The sequence below is a fragment of the Cebus imitator genome, unplaced genomic scaffold (genome assembly GCF_001604975.1).
Source record: "Cebus imitator isolate Cc_AM_T3 unplaced genomic scaffold, Cebus_imitator-1.0 Scaffold85, whole genome shotgun sequence".
Taxonomy (NCBI): domain Eukaryota; kingdom Metazoa; phylum Chordata; class Mammalia; order Primates; family Cebidae; genus Cebus; species Cebus imitator.
The window spans coordinates 1,553,508-1,570,243 of NW_016107400.1; the positions used below are offsets into that span (position 1 = coordinate 1,553,508).

General features: G+C 46.1%; 1 protein-coding gene across 1 annotated transcript; it reads left to right on the forward strand.

Moving 5' to 3' along the window:
* The first annotated feature begins 787 nt into the window (after positions 1 to 787).
* On the forward strand, positions 788 to 4,314 carry LOC108308447 (acid-sensing ion channel 2-like). Its single transcript, XM_017534255.2, has 2 exons — positions 788 to 2,084; positions 3,986 to 4,314. The coding sequence occupies exons 1-2, from the start codon at positions 1,331 to 1,333 to the stop codon at positions 4,312 to 4,314; spliced, it is 1,083 nt and encodes a 360-aa protein (XP_017389744.2). The 5' UTR covers positions 788 to 1,330.
* Positions 4,315 to 16,736: the final 12,422 nt, after the last annotated feature.

Sequence of the window (16,736 nt, forward strand, 5' to 3'; positions counted from 1 at the left end):
ACACACACACACACACACACACACACCCACCCCAGTTGTCTTTCTTCAAACACGGACTCTGTGGAGGTGGGGGAGGGGACTACTTGTTGCTCTTTCTCTGTGTCTCCGGGGGCAACCACGCTTTTCTGTCTCAGGAGGGGGTCTCCTGGCTGCTCTCCTAGAATGCCCCCTCGCTGCCTAAAGCAGAGGCACTGTGGGTTGAGATCGCCCCCTTCCTTCTGCATTTTTAGCATTCTCCCCTCTGGCGATCCCAGGCTGGGTTTCACCTGGGATCCCGGATACTGAAGCAAAGGAACGCCGCCTCCAGCCTCACACCTGGCTCCTGGGAGTTTAGCACTGCCTTCCTTCCACCTGGGGGGCAGGCTGTCAGGTCAGCCCCCAAGAAACCCCAGCTAGCTCTCTCCAGAAAAGGCTGAAGAGAAAACTTGGAGAAAGTCCCCAGCCCCCACCAGCCCTTCTCCCCCGCTCTGCCCTTCCCCCGCAAGGCAGCCAGCCTAGCAGGGACAGGGAAGTGGGGCGAAGGAAGCCGGCAGACTCTGCGACCTGGGGCTTGTCCCTTTTTCCCAGAAGGCGGGGTGGGGGGGCGGAGGAGAATGGAGCCCCGCTCTGAGCCCCCCGCTTCCGTCCCCAGTCTCCAGATACCGGTCCTCGCCTCTCCGCGCCGCGCGCTGCCTCCTCTTCCCCGGTGCTAGCCGCGGCCGCTGGCATTTGGAATTCAGCCCACAAAAGGGGGCCTGGAGGAGGAGAGGAGGGACGGAGGCCGGCAGCGAGAAACGGCAACCGGAGTCCAAAACATCATGGGGAAAGGAAGCGAGCGGCGGCGGCGGTGAAGGCTGCGCCGCTGCGCCCGACCGCAGTGCATCAGCGTGGCCGCCCTGACATCCCCCAGGATGGTGAACATGGGGCATTATGCGCTGGTTAACAGGCTCCGAGCTGCTCAGAGACTTGTTTTAAGCATTTTCTCCCTCGCTCTCGCTTTTAATCTTGTCTCTAGTGGCGTGTGTAGGGGGGAGGACTTTATTTCCATTGGCTAAGCTCTCCCTTCCCACCCACAGCTCTTCCACATCACCTTGGTGTCTCCCTAAATAAAACCAGCCCTCCTTATCGCCTGGAAAAAATCAGGAGCTAGAGTTTGAATGGGTTTTACATAAACATTCACCCCTGTCAGCGTGCGGCTGGGATCTCAGGATAAACTCACAGCGTCTGGCCTGATGCTTGCCTTGCGTTCTCTTCCCCTGAACGTCAAGGTTTAAGCAGAGCCCGAGGACTGGGAACTCTTCTCTGAAATTCGATCAACCTGAAGCCAGTTGCGGAACTGCACAGGGTCCCGATGGACCTCAAGGAGAGCCCCAGTGAGGGCAGCCTGCAACCTTCTAGCATCCAGATCTTCGCCAATACCTCCACCCTCCACGGCATCCGCCACATCTTCGTGTATGGGCCACTGACCATCCGGCGTGTGCTTTGGGCAGTGGTCTTCGTGGGCTCTCTGGGCCTGCTGCTGGTGGAGAGCTCGGAGAGGGTGTCCTATTACTTCTCCTACCAGCACGTCACCAAGGTGGACGAAGTGGTGGCTCAAAGCCTGGTCTTCCCAGCTGTGACCCTCTGCAACCTCAATGGCTTCCGGTTTTCCAGGCTCACCACCAATGACCTGTACCACGCAGGAGAGCTGCTGGCCCTTCTGGACGTCAACCTGCAGATCCCAGACCCCCATCTGGCTGACCCCTCCGTGCTGGAGGCCCTACGGCAGAAGGCCAACTTCAAGCACTACAAACCCAAGCAGTTCAGCATGCTGGAGTTCCTGCACCGCGTGGGCCATGACCTGAAGGATATGATGCTCTACTGCAAGTTCAAAGGGCAGGAGTGCGGCCACCAAGACTTCACCACAGTGAGTACTTGGTTTTCAGCTTACTTTGTCTGGTCCTCTGGAGACGTGGTGCGCCGGTGGTCTCCTGCTTGGTTTGGGGTCTCCTTGTGCTTTGGAACAGGAGAGAGAGGAGTGCCTCAGCCGATGGCCACGAGGGTAGTTGGTCAGAGTTGTGGGAGCCAGTTGCAGCAAAGGCTACCGGCCGGGATGGAACACTGCTGTCAGTTCAAATATGGAGGGTGAGCGGGGGCTTGAGGTGGGGGAATAACTTCTTCAGATGTGCTGAATTGGCTTCCTCCCAGTCAGAGAGAGGAGGACTGGGCTGTCTGTTGTCCGGTGCGCTTGGTGTCCAAGCTGTGTAATTGGAACAGCTTGTCATTGATGAGGTGGCATTCTGTGTGTGTGCGCGTGTGTCTCCCTCTCTGCTCGGAAGTGGCATCAGGCACTGCATCCTGTGGGCTGGGCTGGAGCTAAAGCCGTCAGAGAAGGGGGTGTGGGGCCCAGGCAGCCTGCCTGGCTCCAGTGGCTTTGGGAGCTTGCTGGAGCAGGTGATGCTGCAGAGGTGTGGAAGTCTCCTTGCTTCCTTTTCTTGTGTGAATTCTGAGCTCCATGTGGGGAGAGGAGAGGCCAGGGGCCCCAAGGATCCATCTGATCTGTTGGCAGGTTGAAGCCAAGAGATGTTCAGAGTGTTTGGGCAGAGAGGAGGGTCTGGGAGGAGACACGTGTGCAAGGCAGCCAGGGAGATGCCTGTGCGGGTGAACCAGTCCTGGCTGCCTTGTCTGGGAGCTTTGGCTTGAAACTCAAAGGCTTGGTTTTCTCTATGTATAATCGCTTAACGACGTGGATGCAGGAGGAGGGGTGCAGGGAGGGGGCGAACAGCTGTGGGAATGGAAAGCCTGGAGGAGGAGTGTGGAGCTGAGTAAAGAGGAAAAGCGGAGGGGGATGTGGCTTACGTTCAGCATGGGGCTTTCTGGAGGGCCAGAGAGGAAAGGTTGAGAGAAGTATTGCTGTCTGGGTTCTCTGCTCAATTAGTGGGCTGCTAGGCATAACTTGGCATGATAGGTCAGAGAGCAGCTGCTGTGACTTCTCCTTGATGCCAGGCAAGTCTGGGCATCAGGGGCTGTGGGACCCTCCAGAAGTGCCTTGTGGCTGCTTCCCCCATAGCTACCTTAGGGAGGATTGAGAGCTTTTGAGTCTCAGCACCTTGAGCCAAAATGCAATTGCAAGTTGGGAATGGCAGGTATAGCAGTTGGGAAGGGACTGACCTGTGATATCAGCACTTGTCTGGGGTCCTCTGCTTAATGAAGACACTTCTTACCTTTCCTGTGGTGCATCCATTCCCCACCCCCTCTTGGATTCACCAGCCTCTTGCTCTGAGTTTCTTTTAATGCTATAACCAGTCTCTGCCTACAGCCTCTGTGATTGCTGTTGGCTATCTCTGATTCTGGAAAAGCCCGGAGTGCTGGGAGCATTGCCTCTCGCCGTCTGTGTGAGAACTCCGTTGCTTGTAGAAGCTGTTTCGTATTATCCCTTTTCAACCTGGTAAGGAGAGCACAGCAAGATCAGCAGTAGTGCATGCTAAAGAGAAAGCCAGCCTGAGCTGGGGGAAGGGACCAGTAATATTGGAAGCCCTTCTAAATGGAGCAAGCAGGATCCTAAAACATGTCATGCACAAATGATGTCTTAGGTGGCTTGAGGAGAGATAGAGAATATGTCTTATTTTTGGAGGCTGAAGCCATCACTATATTCCACCCCGTTCTTTCTAGCGCCTGGCAACGCTCAGCTTCACCACTGTGCCGTGCAGCTTGGAAATGCACTCAGCTGTTCCTCTGTCTGCCTGAACACACATGGAATACACAGACGACACAGGGTGACACAGAAACTGTAATAGGTAGCAGACTCTGGGTTGAGTTTTCTTTCTTCCTCCTGACTTCATGTCCAACTGGTGGCTTCTTCTGAATCCATGTCTAAGTTCCATTTAGAAGTAAATGTTTTTTGGACCCCAGGCTACTGTTTTATACTTGGCTGATCATTTGACTTGCTGGAGTCCCAAGAGGCCTTTAAGGTCAGGCCTTACAGGTCTCCTGAGCTTTTGACCTCTTTGTAATGTTTCCCAAATAGTGAAATTGCCTATGGAGAAGGTTTACTGCTCTGTCAGTGAGGTGTCATTATCTGCTGTCCTCACCAAGTTCAAGACTAATCTGTTTGAGTGTTCATTGCTTGGGCTGACACTCTATGTACGACCTTCCCCAGTATTGAAAAAGGGGGTGAGCCTCAGGGCTGCTGCTCACGTTATTCAGGGAGTGTCAGAAAAAGCATCTACTCCAGGACAGCCCAAGGAGGCTCCAGCACAGAGGCTGGGCTCTGCCCCCAGCTGGGCACAGTGGGCAGCAGTGCTGAGCCTTTGCAAGAGGGAACATGATGCTGAGTTTGCTCAGACCTTACAGTGAGGAGTCCTCCTCCTGACTCACTCTTTGTCCCTCTCTCTTTTTTTGGCCTGGGATATATGCATCATTATTTTTGGGCTGCTATACCAGAAGACAGCAGAGAGCTTGGACAGGTGGCTGTTGGAGAAGCCACCTGGCCGGCATTCTCTTATTCATTCTCTGCTGCCCAACCCTCTCCAGTTGGCTTATTTATGAGGCTCTGTCTGGGGTTGTACCATGCTAGGTGACCTCTTTCTCTAAGTGCAGTGGCTGACTTATTAGAGAAGTTAGGTATGGGGGAAGAGCTGTCACAAGTGGATGGCTTTTCTCTGTTGTTTTGTTTTTTTTTTTCTATAAAGCATACCTAGCGGCATCTCCAGTGCTAATACTATAGCATAAGCTTCCTTATTCCAAGTTCTTAGCTGATGTGCAATGAAGTGCGTAATACCCTTTAATTAGTGAATGAGCCATGATTTTAGCAGAATGAGAGAAGGCTGTGCGGAGGCTAAAAATCTCAGAAAAGCTAGGTGTGCGATGCTGACTACTGTGTAAACAGGTGTGCTTCATGCTCATGCAGGTACACTCTTAGCCCTCACCTAGGACAATTTGACTTAGGTAAGTACTTATTTTTTCCTTCCTGGAAAAGCAGAAGATGGCTTTGATTCCAGACTGTCTACTTAGAGGAGGTTGCCCCCTTGGCCTAGAGTGGAAGGAAGCAGGGAGGATTGTGCCTCTGGCCATGATGTTGGGTAATCTGAGTTCAAAATTAAGAGTGGAAAGTTAAAGACTGGAAGCCCAGCTATGGCACTGTCTTTCCTGTTCCCCGGTTGTATCTCACATCCTCTCTAGGTCTTGACTTGGTCATCTCACATGTGATGGTAATACGTGACTTTCTGACCCCAGCGTTGTTGGGAGGTGATTTATGGGAAAGTCCTTTTGTACAGTGTGCCAGCTACAAAGATGGAAGGCAGGGTTGGTTTCCATAGTAGCAGTCAGGCTATTGTTGCCCAGCCAAACTGTCCCGTTTGCAGGAGTCAGACTTGATGACTAATGCTATGGAAGATGAAACCAGGGAGGTAGAGGTAGCTACTTCTTTCTCTGTTTGGGGCGGTGGGTTTAAATCCAGCCCAATGGAGATGGAGTTTCTTAGAATGGAGGTCACAGTTGGGTTCAGTAGTTAACTCTTGTTGACAGGTGGTGACCCCACTGTTTGTGACCATGACGTGACTGTTTTACATTGCTTCTCTGCTCATCACATTGGGGTTCATCTGACTCCAAGTACAGGAATACAAATGACACTTCAGTTTGCACGCTTAACCTACTTTCATAGTTGTGTGTGTTTGTATTTTAAATGTGAGATTTCTTAGGACATATATTTCTTTCTTTCCTTAACAAAAGAAAGGTCTCTCCACTCTGAGATCTTGTTAGAGGCACTTTACGGATCTTGTTAACTGACATCACCTAACATTATAGAGATGGTGGAGATGAGAATCCCAATAGATTTCTGGGATTCTTGCACAAGGCCAAATGGGTCTATAGCTCATCTAGTCTAACCACCTTTTAAAAAAATTATTATTACCCTAGGAACATGTAGGAGAGGAATGTGAATTTGGGGGAAACAACCTGTGTTGGAATTCCAACTCTGCCACCAATTTGCTGTATATTTTTGCACAAATTTCTTAACCTTGGTTGTCTCATCTCTAGATAAGGAACAATAGTATCTACCACTCAGAGCTATTGTGCTGATTCAGTGACATAAAGTATGTGAAGGCCTAGTATGCCGCAGGTGCTTAGAGCAGGGTAGGTCCCTTGCTTCGCTTACTGTCCCAAAAGAGCTCACTCGACTCTCAGTCCAGTGCTTTGCCCACTAATCCGTACTATGGCTTTGGAGCGCAGGCAACTGCTGCGTGGTGATGTTCTCAATTCTCATTATATGTTAAGCTTTCACTTTCCTCTGTGTGCTTCATATTAATTCTGCTGCTCCAACATCCTCTCCTTACCCACCATTTTGGCTTCCACATTGAATCTCATACTGCCAAATTCAACTCTAGGAAGCTCGTTTGTCTTGTGCCAGCCACCCCCTGCCCCCACCATGGGAATGGGTGACCTACCCACCCTGTGCACAGCTTTTATGGCAGTGTGTCATAGTGTTTCATGCATGGTTATTCCTTTGTCAATCAAATAGAGCACCTATTGTGCAGTGTGATAAAAATAGACTAGAGCCTTGCCATTGTAGAGCTCCCAGCCCATTTCCCACCCCCTCCAGATGAGGTGATAGCAGAGTGCAAGAATGTAGTATCATTAAACCCAAAATCTGCATACATCATGCTAAATGCAGGGCCTGCCCCCAGGAAATACCATGGACACAGGCGTGGCTTGTTGGTTGAATAGTTAACTTGCTGTTTCTGGAATGAACCCAGAACCCTTTGCTCATGGACCTTTCCTACTCCTTTACTTTTTATACCTTTTCCTTCATGTCTATTTATCTAAATCCTAGTCATCTTTCAAAATCCAGCTTTACCATCACTGTAGCCTTCTCCAGGAAACCATTGCCCATCCCCTTCCCATTCCCATAATCTAAATTGCTGTCTTCCTCTTCTGTCTTCTAAACAGCATTTTGGTTTATTCCTCTGTTAGAACAGTCATTATGCTTTTTCTTGCATTAGAATCATGAAGTGCTTGGGCTAAAAGCGACCTTAGAAATGATTTAATTTAATACCTGAGTTTTTTAACCACTGACAATTTTTAATTTTAAAAAGTTTATTAATAAAAAGTCCATATATTTATGATGTATAACCTTGTTTGATGTACGTATACAATGTGGAGTGGCTAAATGTAACGATTTAACATATGCATTACGTCATATGCTTACCATTTTCTTTAGGAGGATGGTAAAAACACTTAAAATGTACCCCCTTAGCAATTTTCAATTTAACAATATATTGTTATCAACTGTAGGCATTATGATGTACAATGGATTTCTTGGGCTTGTCGAAGTGAAATTTTATGTTCTTTGACCCGTATTTCACTTATCCAGCCCCCATTCCTCAGTCCCTGATAATCACCATTCTACTCTCTGTTTCTATGAGTTTGATCTTTTTAGATTCCACACATAAGTGAGATAATGCAGTATTTGTCTTTCTGTACCTGGCTTATTTCACCTTACATAATATCCCCCAGGTTCATCTATGTTGTCACAAATGACAGGATTTAATTCTTTTTTAAAGGCTGAATAGTATTCCATTGTGTATATATATCACAAATCTTTATTTATTCACCTGTCAGTGGATACTTAGGTTGATTCCATATCTTGGTTTTTGTGATTAGTGCTGGAATAAACATGGGAGGGCAGAATCTCTTTGACATGCTGATTTTATTTCCTTTGGATATATACCCAGTAGTGGGATTGCTGGATCATATGGTAGTTCTATTTTTAATTTTTTGAGGAACCGCTATGTTGTTTTCCATAATGGTTGCACTAATTTACATTCCCACCCATGGTGTACAGTGGCTCACCTCGCTCCTTTCCAACGTTTGTTATTTTTTGTATTTTTGACAACAGCTATTCTAACAAGCGTGAGGTAATATCGCATTGCTAACCAGTGATACTTTTTACAAATTGCGTATTTCTTTTTCTCCCTTCCTCATAAGACCTGATGTCTTCACTCATCCTTGTATTCTCGGCACCTGGAATTGCTTGGCACATAATTGTCGAACTGTTTCTTCAGAGTTTGGGAAAAGTGGGTTTGAAGTTTTTTTCATGTAAGGTAACTCTAGCTGATCTATGGTGAAATTGCTGTTTTCCAACTTCCTTTTTCATCATGAGTAGCCAGGATTCCACCTGCACTGGCATGACTTGTCCCATTATTGTTATTGCTTACTCATATGCTTTCTGATTATAGAAGTAATCCTTGCTTATTGGAGGAAATTTGGGAAGTGTGGGGAATAAAAAAAAATGGAGAAGCCTGGGCAATATGGTGAAACCCCATCTCTACAAAGAAATACAAAGACGAGCCAGGCATGGTGGCACACGACTGGTCCCAGCTACTTGGGTGGCTGAGGTTAGCTTAAGACTGGAAAGTTGAAGCTTCATTGAGCCATGATCACGTCACTGCAGTCCAGCCTGGGCAACAGGGTGAGACCCTGTCAAAAAAAAGAAGAAACAAAAGAAAAGAAAAATTGCCCTTGCCCTTAATCTCACCCCAGGTATAATTACATATATTATTTTAGTATTTTGGGAGTACTCCTATTCAGCCATGCAGTGTGTGCATGTGTGTGTATTACTAGGCCTGGGACCACACTTTCTGTGCATCTGTGTCACGTCGGCTCTCCAGTACATGCCCAATCACTGTTAGCTTGCTCTCTTCTTGAGTCCCCTGGGTAGTCTTGAGGTCATTAGGAGATTCCTTCCTTTTAGGCTCAAAACTGAACACCAGTTACTCTCCTTTGGTGACACTTTATTAATAGTATGGCTGCTTGTTTATCTGATGCCATTTTGGTCCCACTGTTTTTTGAATGTTTGCTAAGGTACACTAGAGATGTGCTCCTTTATACCAAGTCACATGTCCTGACAGGCCCAACCCTGCTTCATGAGGAGGCCCAACTTTGAGTCAACTCTGATTCTTCTTGCAAGACCATCCACACTGCAAGCCTCAGCACACAGATGTAGATCCTGACTCTCCCCTATATCTAAAGTCCCTAGGTTCTATGTCAAAATGGCCTAAATTGCAACAAATGCAAAATAGATAATTTCTCATATTCCTTAGGATGCCCCGAAGTCTTGTGAGCATTTGACATGCCCTTGGAGAGGCAACCTTTGTCAAGCTAAGCAAGTTTTCCATGATGCCAGCCTCTGTTTGGGATCTTCCACTTTGCAGAGCTTTAAGCTGTAAGCGCTCTGAAAGTCATGCTTTCAGGGGCACATCAAATTCTTTCTGATGTAGTGAAGGGGTAAGACAATGACTGAGAGCTGACTATTTTGATTACCCACATCGTCTACTTGCAAAGAAAAAACCGAAGCTACTGCACAAGTTAGTAGATAATGTCTAGTTGATTGTTGGGTGAATCTGTATGTCTGTGCCTCTTCCTCTGGAAGATCTTAGACCTCTAGAACTGCTTAGAAAGCTACCTGTAAGCTTATTGACTGGGGCATTGATTTCTTTCTTCCTCTCTATTGTAGTTCTCTTTTCCCCTCTACAGAAAGTTCTTCCATTAGTGAAGAGTTGAATTAAAAAAAAAAAAAAATTGGTGAAGTGAATCCAAGTTTGTTACTGATTTCTTTTGTAAGAGCTGAAATGTGATCCATTAAAAAAAATCCAGGCCGGGTGCGGTGGCTCAAGCCTGTAATCTCAGCACTTTGGGAGGCCGAGGCAGGTGGATCACGAGGTCAAGAGATCAAGACCATCCTGGTCAACATGGTGAAATCCCGTCTCTACTAAAAATACAAAACATTGGCTGGGCATGGTGGCGCGTGCCTGTAATCCCAGCTACTCAGGAGGCTGAGACAGGAGAATTGCCTGAACCCAGGAGGCGGAGGTTGTGGTGAGCCGAGATCACACCATTGCACTCCAGCCTGGGTAACAAGAGCGAAACTCAGTCCCCCCCCCCCAAAAAAAAAATCCAACACCTATAGTCCCAGCACTTTGGGAGGCCCAGGCGGGCAGATAGCGAGGTCAGGAGACTGAGACCAGCCTGGCCAACATGGTGAAACCCCGTCTCTACTAAAAATACAAAAATTGGCCAGGCATTGTGGTGCAAACCTGTAATCCCAGCTACTCAGGAGGCTGAGGCAGGAGAATTGCTTGAACCCAGGAGGCGGAAGTTGCAGTGAGCCGAGATTGTGCCACTGCACCCACCCCAGCCTGGGCAACAGAGCGAGACTCTTGTCTCAAAAAAGAAAAAAAAAAAAAAACCTTCAAAGACTGAATTGGTAGCATTTAGCACTAAGTTTGCCATTATAGGTGGTGCTCCATAGAGCAGCCCCTATGCCAAAGTCCCAAGCTTCCCATTCCCTCCAGGAGACTAAAACAGTATCACCTGAGTCTGGAGAGACCTGAAAGTTTGCTGTGTGCTTTTGCTTTTCTGCAGGTTGTTTATGTTTGATGGAGCAGGGTTAAAACATCTAACTTGACCAGCAAGGCCGTTTGACCCATGATCTATTACAACCTGAGACCAAGCCTATATCACCCCTGCAAGTTGGAAACTCCATGTATCATATTTCACTCATGCATTTGCCTTAAAACCATACAGACTGGGCTTAGTGGTTACTCCATGGTGGCTGCCTCCCACGCTCAGATATACTACATGGTTATTATTTGATAAATCGAAATTCTCTAATAAAAGCCTGTTTATCAGGTTGGGCTTTATTTGAGCACAACATTCCCCAAAGTGTCATTATTTGGATGCTGAAGCATCTTTCCATCTCCCAGTACTTATTTTCTCCTGATTTAGATATATTCTCCATTGATTGCCTCAGTAGCCATTGAAATTTATGCTCAGAAGAAATTAAGCATGTAACAGAGAAGCAATGTATTTGCCTGAATTTATTGACCTCTGTTAATTTAGTTGCACAACCTTCGGGGGAGGTAATAAGCCTCAATGGGCCTCAGTTTGCTTATCTGTAAAATGAAGGTGTGGAATTAGGTGGTTTGTAAGGACTTGCCAATAGAACATAATAAACATTTGTTTTCTGATCCTACGTTTGTTTGCTGAAACTCAAACTTTAACTTATGTTGGAAATGGAGAGGAGTTGCTTGTCATTTGCAACCAGATCTATTTATCTATCTACTTGCTTGTTTATAACAATTTTATTTAGATAGATATGTACAATGGAAGCAGAAACACCTAGATGCACAGCGGGATGAGGGAGGCACAGAATCTTGCTCTCAAAATCCTTTTCAGGAGCCGTAATATGCGTGGCTGAAGCTCATTGGTCTGACTCAAAATTTGCAGCACAGTAGTCTGGTAGTTGAGAGCAGTGATCCACTCTGGGTCTTACCTGCATGAATTAGTAAATGTATCTGTGGAAGATGCTGTTGGACAGCCCAGATCCTTGTTACTGCAGCTGTACGTAGGGCACATAACAGCTTAATCCGTCTTCGTGGGGAGGCTGGCTTTTGGTTGGCAGGTGCTGCCTCTCCTGGGGACATCTGGGAAGTTATTCACCTCCCCACCACCTGGGGGCAGCCAGTGGCCAGTGACTGACGGACGGAAGTGCGGAATGCCAGTCATCTGGTCTCAAGATGGAATACATTGTGGTGTAGTTTACACTCAGTGCTTCCTGTGGGATCAGGCTGAGCTGAACTTCTCCTGAAATCACATTCATGCTTACCGTTTTTCCTGCCGTGCCTCTCCCTTCCTGCTTCTAGGCTTTTCCTGAGCGTACTCCTTCAATAAATCACCTGCAGAAGGTATGCTGTCTCTGTCTCAGGCTCTGCTAGGGAACCCAACCTGTGTATTGATTAGTTTTAGCTACTTCATCCATTTGGTAACATAGAAAATAGCCTAGGCATGTGGACCTAAGTATGGATTAGGAAAAAAAAATACCTTTAAAAACATCTTTTAAACTTGTGACTTTCAAAATCTGTGTCTTCAACTGGAGACTGATAACAATTTCCAAGGATGACCTTCATAACTCAAATGAGCATCTCTCTGACTAGAATTCACTACTCTAAGCACACCTGATTTGTTCCCCCTGGAGTTTTTTGCCCAAAGAAAGCCCTTACCAAGGTTTCCCATCTCCTAAGAGTTGAGCCATCTCCATTCTCCCATCTGTTAGTTGCCCCTCAGTTGTTCATATTCTAGCACACCCTTTACCAGCACCTGCATTCTCATTTGCTAAGTTTGTTCTCTCTGAAAACTTCCCTTTCCTACCCTTCTACCAGCCTTCACTTTCATTTCCTCCTGAATGTGCATCAGTCTGGCTTCAAGCCACGAAGAGGAGGCTATGCTTTTGATGTTGGCAGTGTCTTGGGCCCATCTGTAAAGTGGGAGGCAGTGAGAGATGCATGGCTGACCAGAGGTGATGCTCCTCATATGTCACAGAAACCATAGGTGATGAGGAGCGTTTGAAAGAACTCAGACAGTTCAGCCTGAAAAGCGAAGTGGGTGACTCAAGGGCAGTATGAGAGCTGTTTTAAAACACTTTGAAGGCAATCATAAAGAAGAAGAACATGGCTTTCTCTGTGTGAAGCCAGAGGGCACAGCTAGCACCAATGGGTGGGTAAAAGTTCAGAGAGGTGGATATCAGCAGACTGGAAGTTGTCCTGGAAGTCTAGAGCACGCTGTACCCTGCCATCTGCTCTAGCTGAGGCCAAGCGATTGCTTATTGGCAATGCTGTAGATGTAGATCGATGTCACGTAAAGGGTTGGATTTAATGACCTCTAAAGTTACTTCCAACTCTGAGAGTCTTTGATTTATTTCCTTCCTGAGCAGATAGTTGGGATCAGAGGTGAGGACCATTGACAGATAGCATTGGAAAAAAACTGATAATAGATGCCAACATGTCCAGACTACAGAACCACCCCATTTCCCAATACTGTGTAGTCTTGAAGTTAAGTGTTTCAGAAGTCAGGAATAAGAGTGGCACCACACGAGACTCTCTAGAGACAAAAGAGTGGATATTTCAGCTCATCCAGAGAGAGGGAAGTGTGTGGCTGGTGAAAGCCAAGGATTGAAGGGGCTGTTAAATGACCTGGGTCTCCTAAAGTGTGTATGCACGGATCCTCAAGAGGCAGTTTCCAGAGGAATTTGTTATAAATTCTGGGAGCTAGAACCAACCCTAGAGAGTAAATCTTAGGTTGTGGTTGCGCATGTCCTGGCTCCTTGTGGAGGGCTGCAAAGACTGAGAGGTTTATGGACTGGAGGTAACTCCGGGTGTGGTAGGGCTAGAGATAGACCCAGCTATAGGAGTTTGGCAGGAAGCTAATCTGGCAGGGAGAATGCCCTGCCCAGGAGCCCTGATGATAGACAACAAAGGGACATTTGGGCTAGGGGAGCCTGGCAAATGTTGGAAAGATGAAGAGCTCTGGCACCTGAGATAACAACATAATGAGGTATTCTAGCCTCGTGGTACAATCCTGGAATTTAGTGCCAGACAGGTGTAGGTTCCAGATTTGCATGAACTTGTGCGAATTACTTAACACCTCCAGACTTCAATTCCCTCGTCTATTAAATAATAATAATACTGGTACTTCATAGGATTGTTCAAAGCAATTGAGTGAAATAATATAAGTAAAACTTTTAGCATTATCCCAGATGTAGAATTTCAGCTCTTTTATTACTGTTGCTGCTTTTATTTTTACCAAGATGAGATGGTGATACAACATGGTGACAGGAGATCCAGGAGCAAAAGGCTTTTTTAGAAATTAGTGTTGACAGTGTAATATCAGGAATTCCCAAGAGAGCCTGGGGAATGAGGCTGTGACCAAGCCAGGGACTCCTGCCCTGTAATAGCAGCTCCTGCTGTTAGGGTTGAGCATAAGCTACTGCAGACACGCGGGTCCCGTCAAAAATAACAGTCCTTTTGTGTGTTCATCATTGTGTAGCTTACAAAACCTGTTAATAATGGCTAACATTTTCTGAGCACATACTGTATCCCGGGCACTGTTCTCTGCACTTTTCATGGAATACTTCATTTGGTCTTCACAAAAGCCATGTGAAATATATAATATTTGACATTTTTTCTATGGAAAAAAATTGAGGTTTAGAAAGTGGAAGAATTGGCCTATAGTCACTTATCTTGTAATTGGTTGAAGCAGATTACAAATGAAGTATCTGGGTTCATATTCTAAATGCTTTTTAAGATGCTATTTGATCCTCACAATAACTCTGAAAGTAGAAAATGTACTGTCTTATTCTGTTTTGTGTTGCTATAACGGAATACCGGAGAGTGGGTAATTTACAAAAAAACAAAAAGGAAGTTAAGTTAACTGATGATTCTGCAGGCTGGGAAACTCAACACTGAGCAGCCACATCTGGCAGCTTCTGGAAAGTCAGGCCTACTGCAGGCATATGCCCAGATCCCGGAGACATGGTGCTTATGATATGCAGACATCATGACTGCAAGATCCTAAGCCCATCTTCACCTACAAAGGCAAAGTTTCATTCACAAGTTTGATGCCCAGTGTTCTGGCTGTACTCCCGTTGAAACCAGCTGTCCCAAAGATGCATGACATCCGCCCAGAAACCACCTGAATATTCATCAAAAGAAAAGGTCTGCTGAGGGCCTTGTGCTGCATCAAAACATGGCAGAGAAATGGAGGGGAACCAGATGCATGCAAAAAAGGCAAAACACAATGGTCAACCTTCCTTTATAACAATCTGCCCTCGTAGTAACTAATTCTTTCCTATAAGAAGTAACTCAGTGCAGCAAGAAAGACATTAATTCATCTTAATGATGTAATCAGCCCTTAAAGGGACCATCCCCCAATACCACCACATTCAGGACAATGCTTCAACATGAGTTTTTGTGGGGTCATACTATATATATTCAAAGCATAGCATGTACCAATATATCAGTTTCACAGTTGAACATAGGTAAGGCTCAGAGAAGCTTAGTGACTGGCACAAGGTCACTCAGTAAGAAAGTGGCACCATTAGGAATTAGAGTTCATGTCTTCTGATTCCCTTTGGGGGTTCTCTGTAAATACATCATGCTTTTTTTGTGCAGGGCTGAGCTGAATGAAGTCAGGCCAGTCATCAGCAAGTCTCCAGGACTTAGTTCAAAAAAGTCAGTCAGGGCCCAAGGCCCCTATTTATCAATATCTTCCTCTTGGAAGCAGAAGCCTGGCAGCTGCTGGACTTGAAGGAAAGCAGGGATGGTAAGTGGAGAGGATGCTTCAACTTGATGCTGTTAGGCTCAGCTTTCCAGGTAGCCATCTAGCTATTACCTGCATCCCTTGCCCTTGTGCAGGTAAACAGAGAGGAGGTGAAGTAGCCCCAGCTCTGTGTGGCAGAAGGCAAAATGAAGGGTTTGGGGCTGTAAGGCAATATTCTAGCTTTCCAAAACAAGGCCTTCCAGCACAGTTCCAGGCTCAGAGGGGAATGAGCAGCACAAATGTAGTCAAAAGACTGTGATTCTGAGAGATGTCCGAGTTTAGACCTTTTCTTTTGATAAATATGCAGGTGGCTTCTAGGCTGATGTCATGCATCTTTGGGGAAGTTGGTTTTAGTGGGAGCACAACCAGGACACTATGCATGAACTTTGTGAATAAAACTTTCTCTTTTCTGCGGAAGTTAGGCTTAGGATCCTGCAACCATGATATCTGCAAATCACAAGAACCATTGTCTCTGAGAGCTGGGCATATGATTATGGTACTCCTAACCTTCTAGCTCTGCCAGTCTGGACTAATTTTTAGTTCTCTCTTACCTTACCCTGATTCTGTGCTTGGGAATGTGCAGGTGGATGGAGTGCCAAGCCATTTTACAGCACTTGCTTCAGGAATGTAGAGAACCTGGAGAAGTCTCTTCTTGCCAGGATAACAGTTGACATTTCTCCAAGTTGCCAATTAGTTTTCTCAGGAGTCTCCCATTAGGAAATGAATGTCCCTATCCAGATGTGCATGTGATTCTGCTACACTAGCTCTTTCCACCTTCACTTCTCCATATTAAATTTCACTCTAGGTGGAAGAAATAACTTTATAACAAACAGATATGTGTCAGGCAGCAGGTGGCAAGAGTTCAGCATTGAGAGCTTCAACTTCTGCTTCTGAATCAGTGACTTGATTTTTGAATGTCCAGCCCAAGATTGCTGTAATTGACAAATTTGCAAGTGTCATGGGTAAGAGCTGGAGCTCTGTAGAGAGACTATTGATTCATATACTATCTGAGCGACCTAATGATTATATGCTACAATTGTATACAACTTTGATGACCCTGAGTATGTTGTTTAATTAGATTTGGGGAGAATTAAATAACCTGTAAACTATATAGCACAGTAGGCCTCAACCTATATGAGTTTTTTTTCTCACCCTTCCATCTCTTGTCATCCCGGCCTACACACAACTTTTTAGCTTCTAATCCAGCACTATATTTTTTTCTGTCTCTTTCTTCCTGTTCTGTGAACAAGAGGTTTTTCTCTTGGGATACTCTGGGCTGTGTTCCCCACTGGATATAGCAGTTGAGGGGCCTCTCTTGGAGCAGGAGCGACTGGACAGGGGCTCCAGCATGCCCACTATGGTACACAGGTAATTTCAGGTTTCCACTTTTTCCTTGATGTCCCTGAGAGGTGCCCATTTCTATTTTCACAGAGTGCAAGAAGGCATTGGAAGTAATAGAATCTTCTAAAGTTCGGGCCAAGATGGTTTTCTTGGAATGATTTCCTAGCAGAATATCTTCAATCCCCTGGGCCTGTTAGCTATTTCAGGGACATTTTAAGTGGCTATTAACAAAATGTTGAATTATGGCTGCAAACTCCTGGGAGCTCAAATGACATTCACATGAATCA

What these genes read in the sequence shown, in the direction of transcription:
- LOC108308447 (XM_017534255.2), top strand. Translation starts at nt 1,331, where the DNA reads ATGGACCTCAAGGAGAGCCCCAGTGAGGGCAGCCTGCAACCTTCTAGC. An exon ending in GGCCGGGATGGAACACTGCT is followed by an intron (nt 2,085 to 3,985) that starts GTCAGTTCAAAT and finishes TTTCCCAAATAG; the next exon opens with TGAAATTGCCTATGGAGAAG.